Genomic DNA, 17,442 nt, shown 5'->3' with positions numbered 1-17,442 from the left:
AGTCAGCCTCCACCACATCACTTCCTAATGTATGCATGTGTGTATGAATGTATAATATGTATGCATGTATGAATGATTATGTATGTATATACATGTGTATGCATATGCATGTATATTCATATGCATGTCTATGCATGCACGTGTGTATGCATGCATGTGTGCATGCATGCATGTGTGTATGCATGCATGTGTATGCATGTGTGTATGCATGCATATGCATGCATGCGTGTGTGTGTGTATGCATGTATGCATGCATGCTGCATGTGTGCATGCATGCATGCGTGTGTGTATGCATGCATGTGTGTATGCATGCATGCGTGTGTGTATGCATGCATGCGTGTGTGTATGCATGCATGCGTGTGTGTATGCATGCATGCGTGTGTGTATGCATGCATGCGTGTGTGTATGCATGCATGCGTGTATACATGCATGTGTGTATGCATGCATGCGTTTATGCATGTGTATGCATGCATGTGTGTGCATGCATGTGTGTGCATGCATGTATGTATGCATGCATGTGCATATGCATTCATGTGTGTATGCATGCATGTGCATATGCATTCATGTGTGTATGCATATGTGTATGTATGTACATGCATATGTGTATGTATGTACATGCATATGTGTATGTATGTACATGCATATGTGTATGTATGTACATGCATATGTGTATGTATGTACATGCATATGTGTATGCATGAACATGCATATGTATATGCATGTGCAGTGCATATATGTATGCATGTACGTGCATATGTGTATGCATGTACGTGCATATGTGTATGCATGTACATGCATATGTGTATGCATGTACGTGCATATGTGTATGCATGTACGTGCATATATGTATGCATGTACGTGCATATGTGTATGCATGTACATGCATATGTGTATGCATGTACATGCATATGTGTATGCATGTACATGCATATGTGTATGCATGTACATGCATATGTATGTATGTGTGTATGTATGTGTGATTGAAAAAATGAGTGAGTGAAATGCCTCAATAAATTTTCCCACTATTTGGCAACATCATGGTTAGCCTCTTGTGTTTACTATAATAATTACTGCATGTTATGTTGTAGCGTGTTTGTAAACAAATCCGTCCCTGTGTTTTGTACCCAAGACTGTTTACTTGCGTATATGTGCCCCCCCAGGTAAATTCAGGTAAATATGTCAAATGTTTGTTTGTGATTTTGTAAATTTAAGTGACTATAAAGGAACAAACGTGTAGATGTGTGTGGTGACTGGGTTTATGTAGGCAAAGGTATTTCAAAATGATTTTTAAAATCTTCAGTGCAACTGTGTTGGTAGAGTATGTTTGCGTGGGAGGATATTTAGTGCGTGCATGTGTGTGTGTTTGGAAGCGCGCGTGCGCATACTAAATTTAACAGTTGAACAAATTTACATAAACTATAGCTCTTGGTACAAGCATGTGCAGGTATGACCAGAGGGTGTGTGTGTACTTTTGCTGAGTAGCCAGTGATGGTGAGTACAGCAGCAGTGTTGCAAGTGTGAGTAGGTGGGTGTTGTGGGTGTGTGAGGTTGGTGGGGTGTGTGAGGTTGGTGGGGTGTGGCGAGGGAGAAGGTGTGGGGGGGGAGAGATTGGGGAAGGGGGGGTTAAGAGAGGGGGTGGCTGTACAGGGGTGGTTTGCTGCGTGAACGTATCCTATGTGTGTGTGTGTGTGTGTGTATATGTACGTGTAGAGCGGGTCGTGTGCACACTCAACTCTCCCATACCACCTAACATGCACACGAGACTTCCGTGTGCACATTGTCCCTCGCAGGCTATGTGCACCTTCATCATTACGTCCCTGTCAGCGTATGTACGCCTGTGTACGTCCATGTGCGTATGTGCGTGAAAAACCTGGTATAGCCCCCAGGCACCCCAGAGCCCCCCCTCTCCCTGGACCCCGGGTGTGTGTGCGTATGTAAGTGTGTGTGCGTGGCGGTGTGTGTGTGTGTGTGTGTGTGTACAACTTGTGCGCCCCCCTGTAACCCCCCCCCCCCTTTCCCCATCTCCCCATCTCCCCCTCCCCCCGCACTGCTGCCGCTCCGCTTTGTTCCACACTACATGAGCGGCGTATCCCACATCCCACTCCACCTAACCCACTCGCCGCCCACACGCCCACCCACACCCCACCCACCTGCCCCACGCCCACCCACACCTCCCCACACCCCCCCTCCACCTGCCACAGGGTAGCCACAGTAGCCACAGGACCCACACGGTGCCAGAGAGCCGAGGGCTTGTCATCCCACTCGGCGGCTGTGGCTTACGTCCCTGTACCCGGCCGGCGCCCTTAGCTCCACCGCCGGCTGGGGTCTACCCGACCAGTTACACATCTACCACCCACATTTCACCTCCATACCACCTCTATATTCCTCTACAGCCGCCATCCACTCCAAATCCAAGTTCGGGAGATGGTGCAAACGTTGGTGTGGGCATGACAACATTCAAAGTTGCGCGGTAAACCCGTGTTCAATGTTTCGCGCGTTCTCCAGTTGTCTGTTTCATCTGTCAGATTCATCTTGAGACACAAATATGCGCGTGTGGGCGCCACTCGCGGCACTGGCTCTCTTCTCACTGCACTCGTGCCCGCTACTTACTTGATCACTCACTACTTTCCACCACAATTACCCTCAAAGTCCGTGTATATTGAGCAAAGTCTAGTTAACCATCGACTCCGTAGTCCACCCGCGGTCCCAATATGGCGGCGACTGGTCACGTGACGGAAAACAGTGACGTCACCTTGAGCTCCAGACCGCGTGAGACCAGCCAATCAGAGTCGAGTCTATACGTCACGTGACCAGCGGTGCCGCACCAGCCAATCACAACCCGGAGATACCGACTTATATGCCCCTATTCCCTTGAACCCCCCGCTCTTCCACTGGCCACCCCCACTCCCCCCCTCCATCCCCCCTTCAGCGCCTCCGTCAGTAGAGGGGGACCTCGAGGTCGTCCTCCACGTGGTCAGCACCCTCTCCATCATCTCCGTCAGTAGAGGAGGACCTCGAGGTCGTCCTCCACGTGGTCACCACCTCCTCCATCACCCCCTTCATCTCCGTCAGTAGAGGAGGACCTCGAGGTCGTCCTCCACGTGGTCAGCACCCTCTTCATCTCCGTCAGTAGAGGGGGACCTCGAGGTCGTCCTCTACGTGGTCACCACCTCCTCCATCACCCCCATCATCTCCGTCAGTAGAGGGGGACCTCGAGGTCGTCCTCTACGAGGTCAGCACCTCCTCCTACGGTCACTGGCCTTGGAGGGGGACCAAGAGACTAACTACTCTGCGTGGTCCGGCCTCCACCACTGAGCCTCGTTAGCGTCTGAGAGAGGAGAGGGGGAGGTGGTCCTCCACGTGGTCAAGACCATGTGCCACACGTGTCAGCGTGCCGCGTGCCACAGTGACCACACCGCCTCCAGTGTGCCGCCGCCCTCACCCCGGCCTGTAAACATGCACACAGTGTCCAGTGCCGCCAGCCGCATGTGTGTGGTGGTGCTCTCCGTGGCCGCCACGGAGTCTCCTCCACCTTACACGTGTGTTCGTGTCGTCTTCCACAACTTGGTGAACCACCTGAGATACTTCACACTTATACTACCACCAGCTGAGCCACCTACTATTGGCAAGGTCCTCCCCCCTTACTAGGGAAGCGTAGGCGGCCAGGAGGGGGGTGTACCGCCCACACACACGCCCACCCTAAACACACACATACACCCACCCACCACACCTACATCCAAACCTACTCACCTACCAGCCCACACACACACACACACCACAGGTCCTTGCAGCCAAGCCAAGCTCTCTCGGGTTATAGTCCTAAGGCCCCGGGTTCGATTCCTGGTCGAAGCAAAAATAAATTTACAGAGTTCATTTAACTTGTGCTTTTGTTCACCTAGCAATAATTAGGTATTATATCTGGGATTTAGACAGCTGATGCGGGATGGATCCTGAAAATGTGTGTGTGAGAGAGAAAAATATATAGTAAAGATAACGGAGGACAAATAGGGAGTTAGTACATTAGAAAACGGAAGGTTAGGAGAGCCGGGGTCCAAGAGCTAAGGACTGGGTCCTGCGAGCACCAACAGTACTACACATCCGTCACCCGGTGTGTCTCCCTCACAAACCAACACCTCAACTGCCTAAACGTTTCTGAAGATTTATGCTCATATATTTCACCACCAGTATCCAGACCACTATCACCATTATCCAGACCACTATCACCATTATCCAGACCACTATCATCACCACCATTATCCAGACCACTATCACCACCACCATTATCCAGACCACTATCATCACCACCATTATCCAGACCACTATCACCACCACCATTATCCAGACCACTATCACCATTATCCAGACCACTATCACCACCACCATTATCCAGACCACTATCACCACCACCATTATCCAGACCACTATCATCACCACCATTATCCAGACCACTATCACCATTATCCAGACCACTATCACCACCACCATTATCCAGACCACTATCACCACCACCATTATCCAGACCACTATCACCACCACCATTATCCAGACCACTATCATCACCATTTTCCAGACCACCATTATCCAGACCACTATCACCACCATTATCCAGACGTCTAACACCAGCACCGCTATTATCCAGACCACTGTTACCACCATTATCCAGACCACTATCACCACCATTATCCAGACCAATATCACCATTATCCAGACCACTTATCACCATTATCCAGACCACTATCACCATTATCCAGACCACTATCACCATTATCCAGACCACTATCACCACCATTATCCAGACCACTATCACCATTATCCAGACCACTATCACCACCACCATTATCCAGACCACTATCACCACCACCATTATCCAGATCACTATCATCACCATTATCCAGACCACTATTATCACCATTTTCCAGACCACCATTATCCAGACCACTATCACCACCATTATCCAGACGTCTAACACCAGCACCGCTATTATCCAGACCACTGTTACCACCATTATCCAGACCACTATCACCACCATTATCCAGACCAATATCACCATTATCCAGACCACTATCACCATTATCCAGACCACTATCACCATTATCCAGACCACTATCACCATTATCCAGACCACTATCACCATTATCCAGACCACTATCACCATTATCCAGACCACTATCACCATTATCCAGACCACTATCACCACCATTATCCAGACCACTATCACCATTATCCAGACCACCATCACCACCATTATCCAGACCACTATCACCATTATCCAGACCACTATCACCATTATCCAGACCACTATCACCACCACCATTATCCAGACCACTATCACCATTATCCAGACCACTATCATCACCATTATCCAGACCACTATCACCACCATTATCCAGACCACTATCACCCATTATCCAGACCACTATCACCATTATCCAGACCACTATCACCATTATCACCATCCATTATCCAGACCACTATCACCCCCATTACTATTATTACACCACTACCATTATTATCCAGACGTCTAACACCACTACCATTATTATCCAGACGTCTAACACTATCACTACCATTATCCAGACCACCATCACCACCATTATCCAGACCACTATCACCATTATCCAGACCACTATCACCATTATCCAGACCACTATCACCATCACCACCATTATCCAGACCACTATCACCCCCATTACCATTATTACACCACTACCATTATTATCCAGACGTCTAACACCACTACCATTATTATCCAGACGTCTAACACTATCACTACCATTATCCAGACCACTATCACTACCATTATTATCCAGACGTCTAACACCATCACCACCATAATCCAGACCACTATCACCATTATCCAGACCACCATCACCACCATTATCCAGACCACTATCACCATTATCCAGACCACCATCACCACCATTATCCAGACCACTATCACCATTATCCAGACCACCATCACCACCATAATCCAGACCACTATCACCACCATTATCCAGACCACTATCACCATTATCCAGACCACCATCACCACCATTATCCAGACCACTATCACCATTATCCAGACCACCATCACCACCATTATCCAGACCACTATCACCACCATTATCCAGACCACTATCACCATTATCCAGACCACCATCACCACCATTATCCAGACCACCATCACCACCATTATCCAGACCACTACCACCACCATTATCCAGACCACCATTATCCAGACGTCTAACACCACTACCATTATTATCCAGACGTCTAACACCAACACCACACTACCATTTCCGGATGCAAGTTATCTTGTAGTTTGTGCTTCCCATCAGGATATTGCCCACTCGTGAACCTCTCATTGTACGACACCCACCAATGTTGTTCTTCTGACCCCGAGTTAAGCCTTTTAAACCTGCTCGAGGCCTTGTTTGTGGCCTGAGCTACCACTATATGGGGGCGATAGCCAAAGGAAGGCTGTTCACATCTGCTGGTGTGGAATGTCCCTATGCTTGGGGCATGTATACGACTGGTGAGGGCGTTTGCTTGGCTGTTCACGTCCCTCTGGAACAAGGCATTCCAGTCAGTCAGTTGCTGCCCTGACCAGAGGGCTGGCCAGTTCCCCCTGTCCCAAAGCCAGGTTGTTCTAATAGATTCTTTCCCCTCGATCTATTGGGATAGTCAGTTGAGATGCTGGTGGTCCAGTGAATCAACATATTTCAGAGGTCTGCAGTGAACTATGCTTGCAGGAAGGTTAGGGCAGTGAACTATGCTTGCAGGAAGGTTAGGGCAGTGAACTATGCTTGCAGGAAGGTTAGGGGCAGTGAACTATGCTTGCAGGAAGGTTAGGGCAGTGAACTATGCTTGCAGGAAGGTTAGGGCAGTGAACTATGCTTGCAGGAAGGTTAGTGCAGTGAACTATGCTTGCAGGAAGGTTAGTGCGGTGAACTATGCTTGCAGGAAGGTTAGTGCAGTGAACTATGCTTGCAGGAAGGTTAGTGCGGTGAACTATGCTTGCAGGAAGGTTAGTTACGACAGCATCAAGGGACCCACCTGTTATATGAGATAGAAAGCTCACAAAAAGTTCCAGGATGAAACTGCTAAAAGTTCATCAAAATCCCTCTGTGTATGAGGTACTGGTTGAGGTCACCCGCAGCTATGATCAGCTATGGTCCATCAGCAGGGAGTCCAGGTCGTCCAGGGAGTCCATCAGCAGGGAGTCCAGGGAGTCCAGGGAGTCCATCAGCAAGTTGACTGGGGAACCACCCTGCCATTGAGGTCTGGACATTGCACATACAAGTATTGAACTTCTGAGATTTAAGCAAATTTTGAAGAACATAATTTGAAGATGGACCAGAGATGACCACATCAAGAGGTTTGGCGTGTACAGATTTACTGAAGGAAGCTGCGTCTCTCCCACGGCTGTGGTGGGTATGTGGGCCTGCGGGCCGCTCCAAGCAACAGCCTGGTGGACCAAACTCTCACAAGTCAAGCCTGGCCTCGGGCCGGGCTTGGGGAGTAGAACAACTCCCAGAACCCCATCAACCAGGTATATGTGGGCCTGCGGGCCGCTCCAAGCAACAGCCTGGTGGACCAAACTCTCACAAGTCAAGCCTGGCCTCGGGCCGGGCTTGGGGAGTAGAACTCCCAGAACCCCATCAACCAGGTATATGTGGGCCTGCGGGCCGCTCCAAGCAACAGCCTGGTGGACCAAACTCTCACAAGTCAAGCTTCAGAAAGCTTCCTGGCAATACGTTAGTAATGAATAAATATGATATATTTACTCATTATAATGTTGGTGCTGAATGTACAACACGAAAAAACATAATTTTAATCTGAAAAAGTATCTTTTTATAAAGAAATTAGACGAAAATAAAAAGCTGGTGACGCCAAATCAAGTCGACGATCCAAGCTTCGGTTAGGTTAGGTTAGGTTTGGTTAAGTTAGGTTATTTTAGGTTAGGTTAGGTTAGGATAGGTTGGGATAGGATAGGTTAGGTTAGATTAGGTCAGCCTAACTTAACATATCATATTTATTCATTACTAACGTATTGCCAGGAAGCTTTCTGAAGCTTGTGTAGCTTGTGGTAGCTTGTGGTAATTAGACGGACCCTTTCGACTTGAGAATGGTCCAGGACGGACCGAAACGTCGTCGTCCCTTCACCTTCTAGTGTGTGGTCTGGTCAACATACTTCAGCCACGTTACTGTGACTCCTCGCCTGTATACTATGGTCCTCATCCTCCCTATAAGTACGACAGGAGGATGGGCTGTATTTTTCGAAAAAGTTTTGCTTCCAAAAGAGAATATTTACCGTTGAAAATAGAAACCGTGACATTAGTTATGACACCATCATAATCAGCAAACACCAACACCTGTCCATATATTATAGCAGTATAATTTGGAAATATCCACTTCCTGTGCCAGGTAAGTCTACTACGGGCTCGCCATAGCCCATGCTACTTGCCCCGCTCCTGTTCCAGGTAAGGTACGGGCTCACCATAGCCCGTGCTACTTGGAACTTGTTCCGAGTAGCTGAATCTATAACAACATTGGAAATATTGCACATTAAAGTAAATGAGAAGGTTATTACCGATGTCTTTTTGTGATGTTAAGAAGAAATTGTCAGAAAGAAATGACTCGTGTCGAAAAAAAATTAAAAGTCAGGCTAACGGAAATGACGACAGAAAAAAAAGATCTGACAAGTGATTTTTGTATTAGTTGAAAAATAAAATTGAGTCGAATGGTGCGTCCAGTGTTCTGGTGGAGGTGATTGGTATAAAGGCGACCCATAGGCGTCACAGCACTCTCTCTCTTGAAGGATTCTTTAAGAACATTCTGTTTCCTTTTTTGGACAGAAGTGGATAATGAGCAGGAGACCTGGTGCTGCCAACGACGTGTTTGTGAAGATAGCACACGTCATGTACACGTACACGTCATGTACACGTACACGTCACGTACACGTCATGTACACGTACACGTCATGTACACGTACACGTCATGTACACGTACACATCATGTACACGTACACGTCACGTACACGTCATGTACACGTACACGTCATGTACACGTACACGTCATGTACACGTACACGTCATGTACACGTACACGTCATGTACACGTCATGTACACGTACACGTCATGTATACGTACACGTCACGTACACGTCATGTACACCCTTATGACGAGGTAAGAGTACATCAGGCAAGAGGTTAAGATGTATAAAACTAGCAAGAAATGATTGAGATAGATGGCATTGTTGTTGTTGTTTAAGATTCGCTACTTGGAACAAAAAGTCCCAAGTAGCACGGGCTATGGTGAGCCCGTAGTGGACTTGATAGATGGCAGCACAGTAAGGTCAAGGCAGCACTATCTATCGGTAAACTCTGCTTGGATGACGTTACTAGCACAGGAATAGTGAGGATGGTGATCCACATTTTGTGTTTGTCCGAAATACCCGTGAAAAAAATAGTTGGTAAGAGTGTCGCGAAGCGAGCACCGTCTGTGTGTAATGAGTTATTTTCAACGCTCATATTATCTTGTCAAACTCTGCAGACGACCTTGTGAAAATGGATGGAATCAGCGAGACATGTTGGGCAATAGTTCAAGTGTTATTAGCACCACAGGTTGTTGGCTACCACACGGTGGCGGGAAATCTACCACTAATCACAGCCACCGACCCCACGTGACCCAAGTGAGGTCAGCCTGGGGTCAGATTCACGAAAGCACTTACGCAAGCACTTACGAACCTGTTCATCTTTTCTCGATCTTTGGCGGCTTTGTTTACAATTATTAAACAGTTAACTAGCTCCGAAGCACCAGGAAGCTGTTTATAACAATAACAACAGGTGAATAGGAAGTTTTCATGCTTGTAAACTGTTTAATAAATGGAACTAAAGCCGTCAAAGATTGAGGAAAGATGTACACGTTCGTAAGTGCTTGCGTAACTGCTTTCGTAAATCTGGCCCCTGGCCCGGGGCAGGGGTGCCAGAGTGGGCTACAAGTAGCTGATTGAGCTACTTTTGAAAGCCTCCGCGCTCCCAAATGTTTAATTTCGCTACTTGCTACTTTTTGGCCTAATTTAAAAGCAACTTGGGCAATGTTAACAAAAACTCAATGATGATTATTTATGAGTTTATAATGTAATGTGTACAACTCACAGCCGCGTCCAATAACCTGATTGACTAGACCACTTACCACAGGAGGCCTGGTGAGAGACCGGCCCCCTGGGGACGTTGATCCTAGGAACCTTCGAAAGAAAAAGTAACCGCAAGGCAAGGTAATCCTCCGCAGGGGCCATAGATTTCCCAACCTTAATTGTCATTAATACTTCATCCCAAAAGCTACACCTGATTCCACAGTTCTTCATTAAAATTCCAACATGTGGATCGTCATTTTAGACCAAGACAATAACTGTCATTAACACTGCTGGCGATCCCATACTGATTGACCTCGCTGAGTCTGCACTGAATATATCCAGCTTACCAGTCAGTAATGCCCTGGTTGAACAGGTATTTTTGAGAGTAACATCTGTGAAAACTAAACTGAGAAATGGAATGGGACTTGAACTTTTTGACTTGAGAATCAAAACATATCTTTAAGAAAACGGAACTTGTTGTTCATCATTTGATCTACTCATGTTAAGGCTTAAATATGAGTCTTCAATATACAAGAACGAGGTTGTGGATGAAGACGAAGAAGATCTTCTTCATAATCTTCAACTGTGAAGACGTAGAAGGACTCCACACCCATGATGCTTCCTACAGCATATATTGGTAGATTATTCTATCATATATTTTTAAATATATATATATACAGAGATAATATTAACAAAACAATTAAAATCGTGTAGTGTACTCTATATATTAAAACATATATAACTTTGCAAACCTGTATCAGTCGCTAAACAAAATATTAGGCTACTCTTATTACAAATTCGCTACTTTTAGACCGTCGACTCGCTAATGTCACATTGCATTTCCGCCTCTCAGTATTTATCAGAATTTGTTCTGAATTATTTATCCTCATGATCAAAATTATTTATCCTCATGATCAAAATTATTTATCCTCATGACACGTGAGTCCCCTAAGGGCAGGATTGACACCACTACTGGGCCTGTGACCTCACACTACTGGGCCTGTGACCTCACACTACTGGGTCTGTGACCTCACACTACTGGGCCTGTGACCTCACACTACTGGGTCTGTGACCTCACACTACTGGGCCTGTGACCTCACACTACTGGGCCTGTGACCTCACACTACTGGGTCTGTGACCTCACACTACTGGGCCTGTGACCTCACACTACTGGGTCCCTCTAGTACCTGCTCTGCCTCCACACACTACAACGTACACACTCTTCTCTCACTCGTACTCTTGGTTCATGACTCATGGTCCATGACCCCATACTCTTGGTTCATGACCCGTACTCTTGGTTCATGACCCGTACTCTTGGTTCATGACCCCGTACTCTTGGTTCATGACCCCGTACTCTTGGTTCATGACCCCGTACTCTTGGTTCATGACCCCGTACTCTTGGTTCACGACCCCGTACTCTTGGTTCATGACCCCGTACTCTTGGTTCATGACACGTACTCTTGGTTCATGACCCGTACTCTTGGTTCATGACCCGTACTCTTGGTTCATGACCCGTACTCTTGGTTCATGACCCCGTACTCTTGGTTCATGACCCCGTACTCTTGGTTCATGACCCCGTACTCTTGGTTCACGACCCCGTACTCTTGGTTCATGACCCCGTACTCTTGGTTCATGACACGTACTCTTGGTTCATGACCCGTACTCTTGGTTCATGACCCGTACTCTTGGTTCATGACCCCGTACTCTTGGTTCATGACCCCGTACTCTTGGTTCATGACCCCGTACTCTTGGTTCACGACCCCGTACTCTTGGTTCATGACCCCGTACTCTTGGTTCATGACCCGTACTCTTGGTTCATGACCCGTACTCTTGGTTCATGCCCCTTACTCTTGGTTCGTGACCCCGTACTCTTGGTTCATGACCCGTACTCTTGGTTCATGACCCGTACTCTTGGTTCATGACCCCGTACTCTTGGTTCATGACCCGTACTCTTGGTTCATGACCCGTACTCTTGGTTCATGACCCGTACTCTTGGTTCATGACCCGTACTCTTGGTTCATGACCCGTACTCTTGGTTCATGACCCGTACTCTTGGTTCATGACCCCGTACTCTTGGTTCATGACCCGTACTCTTGGTCCATGACCCCGTACTCTTGGTTCATGACCCGTACTCTTGGACCATGACCCGTACTCTTGGTCCATGACCCGTACTCTTGGTCCATGACCCCGTACTCTTGGTCCATGACCCCGTACTCTTGGTTCATGACCCGTACTCTTGGTTCATGACCCGTACTCTTGGTCCATGACCCGTACTCTTGGTCCATGACCCGTACTCTTGGTTCATGACCCCGTACTCTTGGTTCATGACCCGTACTCTTGGTCCATGACCCCGTACTCTTGGTTCATGACCCGTACTCTTGGTCCATGACCCGTACTCTTGGTTCATGATCCGTACTCTTGGTCCATGACCCGTACTCTTGGTTCATGACCCGTACTCTTGGTCCATGACCCGTACTCTTGGTCCATGACCCGTACTCTTGGTCCATGACCCGTACTCTTGGTTCATGACCCGTACTCTTGGTTCATGACCCCGTACTCTTGGTCCATGACCCGTACTCTTGGTCCATGACCCGTACTCTTGGTCCATGACCCGTACTCTTGGTCCATGACCCGTACTCTTGGTCCATGACCCCGTACTCTTGGTCCATGACCCGTACTCTTGGTCCATAACCCGTACTCTTGGTCCATGACCCGTACTCTTGGTCCATAACCCGTACTCTTGGTCCATGATCCGTACTCTTGGTCCATGACCCGTACTCTTGGTCCATAACCCGTACTCTTGGTCCATGATCCGTACTCTTGGTCCATGAAGTGACTGACACAGAAAGTCATTTCCACCATTACAAGTTCTTCAACCTCATGCAACAGAACATAAACCCAGACTTAGATACATATACACATTATGTACAGATATATGCCTGATTGTGCACAGATAAACTGATTTAGTTATGAAAGGAAAAGACAAATCTATGCCTCACACTGTACACAGCAAACGTGTACGTTAGAAAGAACTTTTTCAGTGTCAGAGTAGTTAACAGTTAAGACGAGAGAGATATCAAATAATATACACCTGGAAGATACTGGAGGGCCAAGTACCAAATCTACACAGTAAAATAACAACGTACTGGAGTGAACGACATGGAAGAAAATGTAGAATAGAACCAATGAAGAGCAGAGGTGCCATAGGCACAATCAGAGAACACTGTATAAACATCAGAGGTCCGCGGTTGTTCAACGTCCTCCCAGCGAGCATAAGAAATATTGCCGGAACAACCGTGGACATTTTCAAGAGGAAACTAGATTTATTCCTCCAAGGAGTGCCGGACCAACCGGGCTGTGGTGAGTATGTGGGCCTGCGGGCCGCTCCAAGCAACAGCCTGGTGGACCAAACTCTCACAAGTCGAGCCTGGCCTCGGGCCGGGCTTGGGGAGTAGAAGAACTCCCAGAACCCCATCAACCAGGTATCAACCAGGTATCAACCAGGTGGAATGTATTAGGCAGTGATGTGGCGGAGGCTGACACCATACACAGTTTCAAGTGAAGATATGATAGAGCCCAGTAGGCTCAGGAACCTGTACACCTGTTGATTGACGGTTGAGAGGTGGGGCCAAAGAGCCAGAACTTCAACCCCCGCAAGCACAACTAGGTGAGTACTGATACAGTTACTCCTTATATAACAATGGGACAGATAAGATTATTTGTACTGTTTCTCTTCTCTCTGTCTTTTCTCCTTTTATGTCTCTTCTCTCATTGTCTCCTGTTCACTCATTCATCCTTCCCTTCCTCCTTGGAGGCTTGTGTCTCTTTCTCCCTCTCTCCCCTTTCTATCTTCTCCCTTTTTCTCTCCCTCTCTCATTCTCATTTAGTTTTTAACTAAGAGTAGGGTTCATAAGTGGTGTCAAATGACTCTCCTAGTGAAACCTCAAGCAAGAGCTGTTATCCTGCCTCAGCTCATCTGAAGTCTGCTGCTAGAGACCCATTTATTTCATGAGCCTGTTATGTGCATGAATAGGAATACAAGATTTTTTTAACAACATTAGGTAACAGTCATATGAGGAGCAGGATGAGCCCGTCACCAACTGTGGATCAGAGCCTTCATGTGATCAGTTGACCTGATCACATCGATCACATCTCTCTCTCTCTCTCTCTCTTTCTCCCTCTTTTCTCTCTGCCTTTCTCACTTTCTTTCTTTCTCTCTAACCAACAAGGTAGTCAGGGAGGCGCCAGGACCCGTGACAAGAAGGGCGCAAGCGGCCCAATTCCCTTTCTCCCTCTTCCTACTCCCAGAGTTTTATCCTCCCTGTCGCGTCTCTCTCTCTTCCTCTTTCTCTCCCCCTCCCCCCACACCCCTTCCCCCCTCCTCCTCCACAACCAGCACACCAACCCACCAACTTCTTCTACCTCTTTAGTCTCTTCATTTTATGCTCTTCTTTTATATCTTATCTCTCTTTTTTTGTGTGTGTTTTCTTTTTTCCGTTATTCTGGTAGCGAAGAGAAGAGACAAGTAAGTTGGGTCAATATTGTTCACCCACGCCCTCCCCCCACAACGCCCCCACCAGCCCCAGCCTAACCCACACGCGCGCCATAACGGTGTTTACCTCCTTTCCCGCCATAATATTTCCCGCCCTTTTTGACGTGCGCGGCATACGCCTCTCTGGCCAATCATCTTCCTACAACCCGACGAACCGCTACAGATATTATAGATAGATATCTAGATAGATAAATATATAGATTCATAGAGAGAGAAATATATATTTATATATATATTCATAGATAAAAATATAGATTTATAAAGAGAGAGAGAGAGAGAGAGAGAGAGAGAGAGAGAGAGAGAGAGAGAGAGAGAGAGAGAGAGAGAGAGAGAGAGAGAGAGAGAGAGAGAGAGGGAGAGAGAGAGAGATAACATGCGAAGAGAGAGATCTCTGCATTACAGTAACTAGTTCTCTCATGTCCTAGAGGGAGCAAGATGATGGTGTAGGAAGGGGAGGTGAGATAAGGAGTGATCAGTAAGGTAAATTACCTCCCCCCCATCCCCTAGGAGGGAGGGAGGCACAGTAGGAGCCATGTGTTATTCAGGAAGAGTGAGACTTCAGACTCTAACTGTACGTCTGGTGACGTTTTGGCAACGCTGCCTTCATACCTGGGACGGGCGGGCGGGCACATGTGGCAACACCGCACCTGTAGCCGCCCGTCCTGAGCCGTGCACGAGGCGTCCCGCCAGGGCACGTGCACACGCGCGGTCGCACGCCTGCACAGGCACGCACATGCACTCACAGGACCACGCACGGGTGCTATGCCGCCTGTACACGTACACACACACGCTCAGGAGTTATGTGGCCGGGGTCCTGGAGCTAGAGCTTGATCATTGGTTGGTTCAGTTATGTAAGTGTACACACACACACACACACACACACACACACACACACACACACACACACACACACACACACACACACACACACGCGACAGCCGTCTACATCAATGATCTACCAGAAGTAATACAGAATTATATGAACATATTTGTGGATGATGTTGAGACACTGGGGAAGATAGGAGACCCAGACGACTGTTAAGACCTTCAGATGGATGTAGATATAAACAGGTGCTTGGACCACCATGTGGCAAATGGAATTCAAACTGAATAATTGTCATGTTATGGAATGTGGAATAGGAGACGATAGATCACACACACAACTTGTAAATTATGTGGAAAGGAATTACAGAACTGTAATAAAGGAGACCGTTCGGGTGGTTTAGGATAGTAAGGTGTCACCAGAGGACTACATGAAGAACATTGTGAGAGGAGCGTAGCGTCGCTTTCCAACTTCAGATTCACTTTGAACTCCACGGACGGTGAAGTACTAAAGTAACTGTTCATGACGTTCGTGAGACCAATATTGGAATATGCAGCAGGTGTTTGGTGGCCCCCATCTCGAGACGCACATCACTTAAACTGGGAAAAGGTACAAAGGCATGCACCAAAATGGCTTCCAGAACTGAGAAACAAAAGTTGCGAGGAGAGGCTACAGGCCTTAAATTTGGCTAAGCTAGACAATAGAAGAAATAGGCGATATGACCATTTTCAAAATATAACAGGCATCGACCAAATTGACAAAGATGAATTCCTGAAAGGCAACAACTTGAAGAACAAGAGGACACAAGTTTAAGCTAAGGACACAGAAGGTGCCAACAAAATATTAGAACGTTTTCTATTGTAGACAGAATGGTAGACGGTTGGAACAAGTTAGGTTAGAAGGTGGTGGAGGCCAAGACCGTCAGTAGTTTCAAAGCGTTATACGACAAAGAGTACTGGGAAGACGGGACACCACGAACGTAGCTCTCATCCTGTAACTACACACATTAACACACAAGGGTTCGATATTACCAGATATGAGATTAACAATATAACTGTTGGATCTGGATGCGAGAAAGGTTGCTGGACCTGACTACATGTCTCACCGTGGATACTAACAAGAGTGTGCAGGAGCACTGTGCTTGCCGCTCTCCGTGGTGTACAGTAAGTCACCAGAAACAGGAGACCTACCAGAATATGGAAGACAGCCAATGTCCCAATATACAACAAGGGCAAGAGGTACTGAGCTACAGGCCAGTGTCCTTAGCCTGTATACCAAGCAAGGTGACGGAGAAGAGTGTGAGAATAAACTCAGCAGCACATGCGGAGAGAAGGGACTTAGTGACTCACCAACGTGGGTTCTGGGATGGCAAATCTTGCTTCACGGGTTTAATACTATTCTACGACCAGGTGACAAACATTAAGTCAGAAAGAGAAGGTTGGGCAGACATTTTCTTGGACTCCTGTACCATAAGAGTCTGGTACATAAGTTGAAGAAACAGGCAAGAGTAACTGGTAGGGCGCTCCAGTGGACATGCGAGCACCTAAGCCATAGGAAGCAGAGTTACCATAAGGGGGTGAGACCTCAGATTGACGTGATGTTACAAGCAGAGGCCCACAGGGATTTAACAAATGGAATGCATTAGGCAGTGATGTGGTGGAGGCTGACTCCATACACAGTTTCAAATGTAGATTTGATAGAGCCCAATAGGCTCAAGAATCTACACCAATTGATTGACGGTTGAAAGGCGGGACCAAAGAGCCAAAGCTCAACCCCAGCAAGCACAACTAAGTGAGTACAACTAAGTGAGCACAGGGTTCTGTAGTTTGACCTATACTGTTTCTGATATACGTAAATGATCTTCCAGAGGGTATAGACTCATTCCTCTCAATGTTTGCTGATGATGCCATATGATGAGAAGCATGAAGAGTTAAAGACAGCATAGAT

The 17,442-nt window shown here is 47.2% G+C and overlaps 2 protein-coding genes across 30 annotated transcripts in view; both read right to left on the bottom strand.

Moving 5' to 3' along the window:
* Positions 1 to 17,442, bottom strand: part of MEP-1 — a 146,455-nt gene that overhangs the window by 67,025 nt on the left and 61,988 nt on the right. For 7 of the 29 annotated variants that reach the window (XM_045763568.2, XM_045763571.2, XM_045763569.2 and 4 more), the window contains exon 1: positions 2,376 to 2,574. The exons of 1 other annotated variant lie outside the window; for it this stretch is intronic. In XM_045763568.2, coding sequence (XP_045619524.1) covers positions 2,376 to 2,457 — 82 coding nt within the window. In that variant the 5' untranslated portion in view covers positions 2,458 to 2,574. Of the gene's footprint in view, positions 1 to 2,375; positions 2,575 to 2,610; positions 2,760 to 17,442 lie in introns of those variants that run through there. 21 more of the 29 variants (XM_045763576.2, XM_069309554.1, XM_069309549.1 and 18 more) reach the window with 10 other exon arrangements.
* Positions 4,091 to 12,405, bottom strand: LOC138355007 (uncharacterized protein DDB_G0290685-like). Its single transcript, XM_069309715.1, has 4 exons — positions 12,212 to 12,405; positions 5,711 to 6,255; positions 4,711 to 5,437; positions 4,091 to 4,667 (listed from the first exon to the last, which is right to left on the bottom strand). The coding sequence occupies exons 1-4, from the start codon at positions 12,403 to 12,405 to the stop codon at positions 4,091 to 4,093; spliced, it is 2,043 nt and encodes a 680-aa protein (XP_069165816.1).

The sequence above is a fragment of the Procambarus clarkii genome, chromosome 65 (assembly GCF_040958095.1).
Source record: "Procambarus clarkii isolate CNS0578487 chromosome 65, FALCON_Pclarkii_2.0, whole genome shotgun sequence".
NCBI classification, from domain to species: Eukaryota; Metazoa; Arthropoda; class Malacostraca; order Decapoda; family Cambaridae; genus Procambarus; species Procambarus clarkii.
The sequence above is the reverse complement of the archived record's forward strand: the minus strand, read 5'-3'. Positions and strand labels throughout refer to the sequence as shown.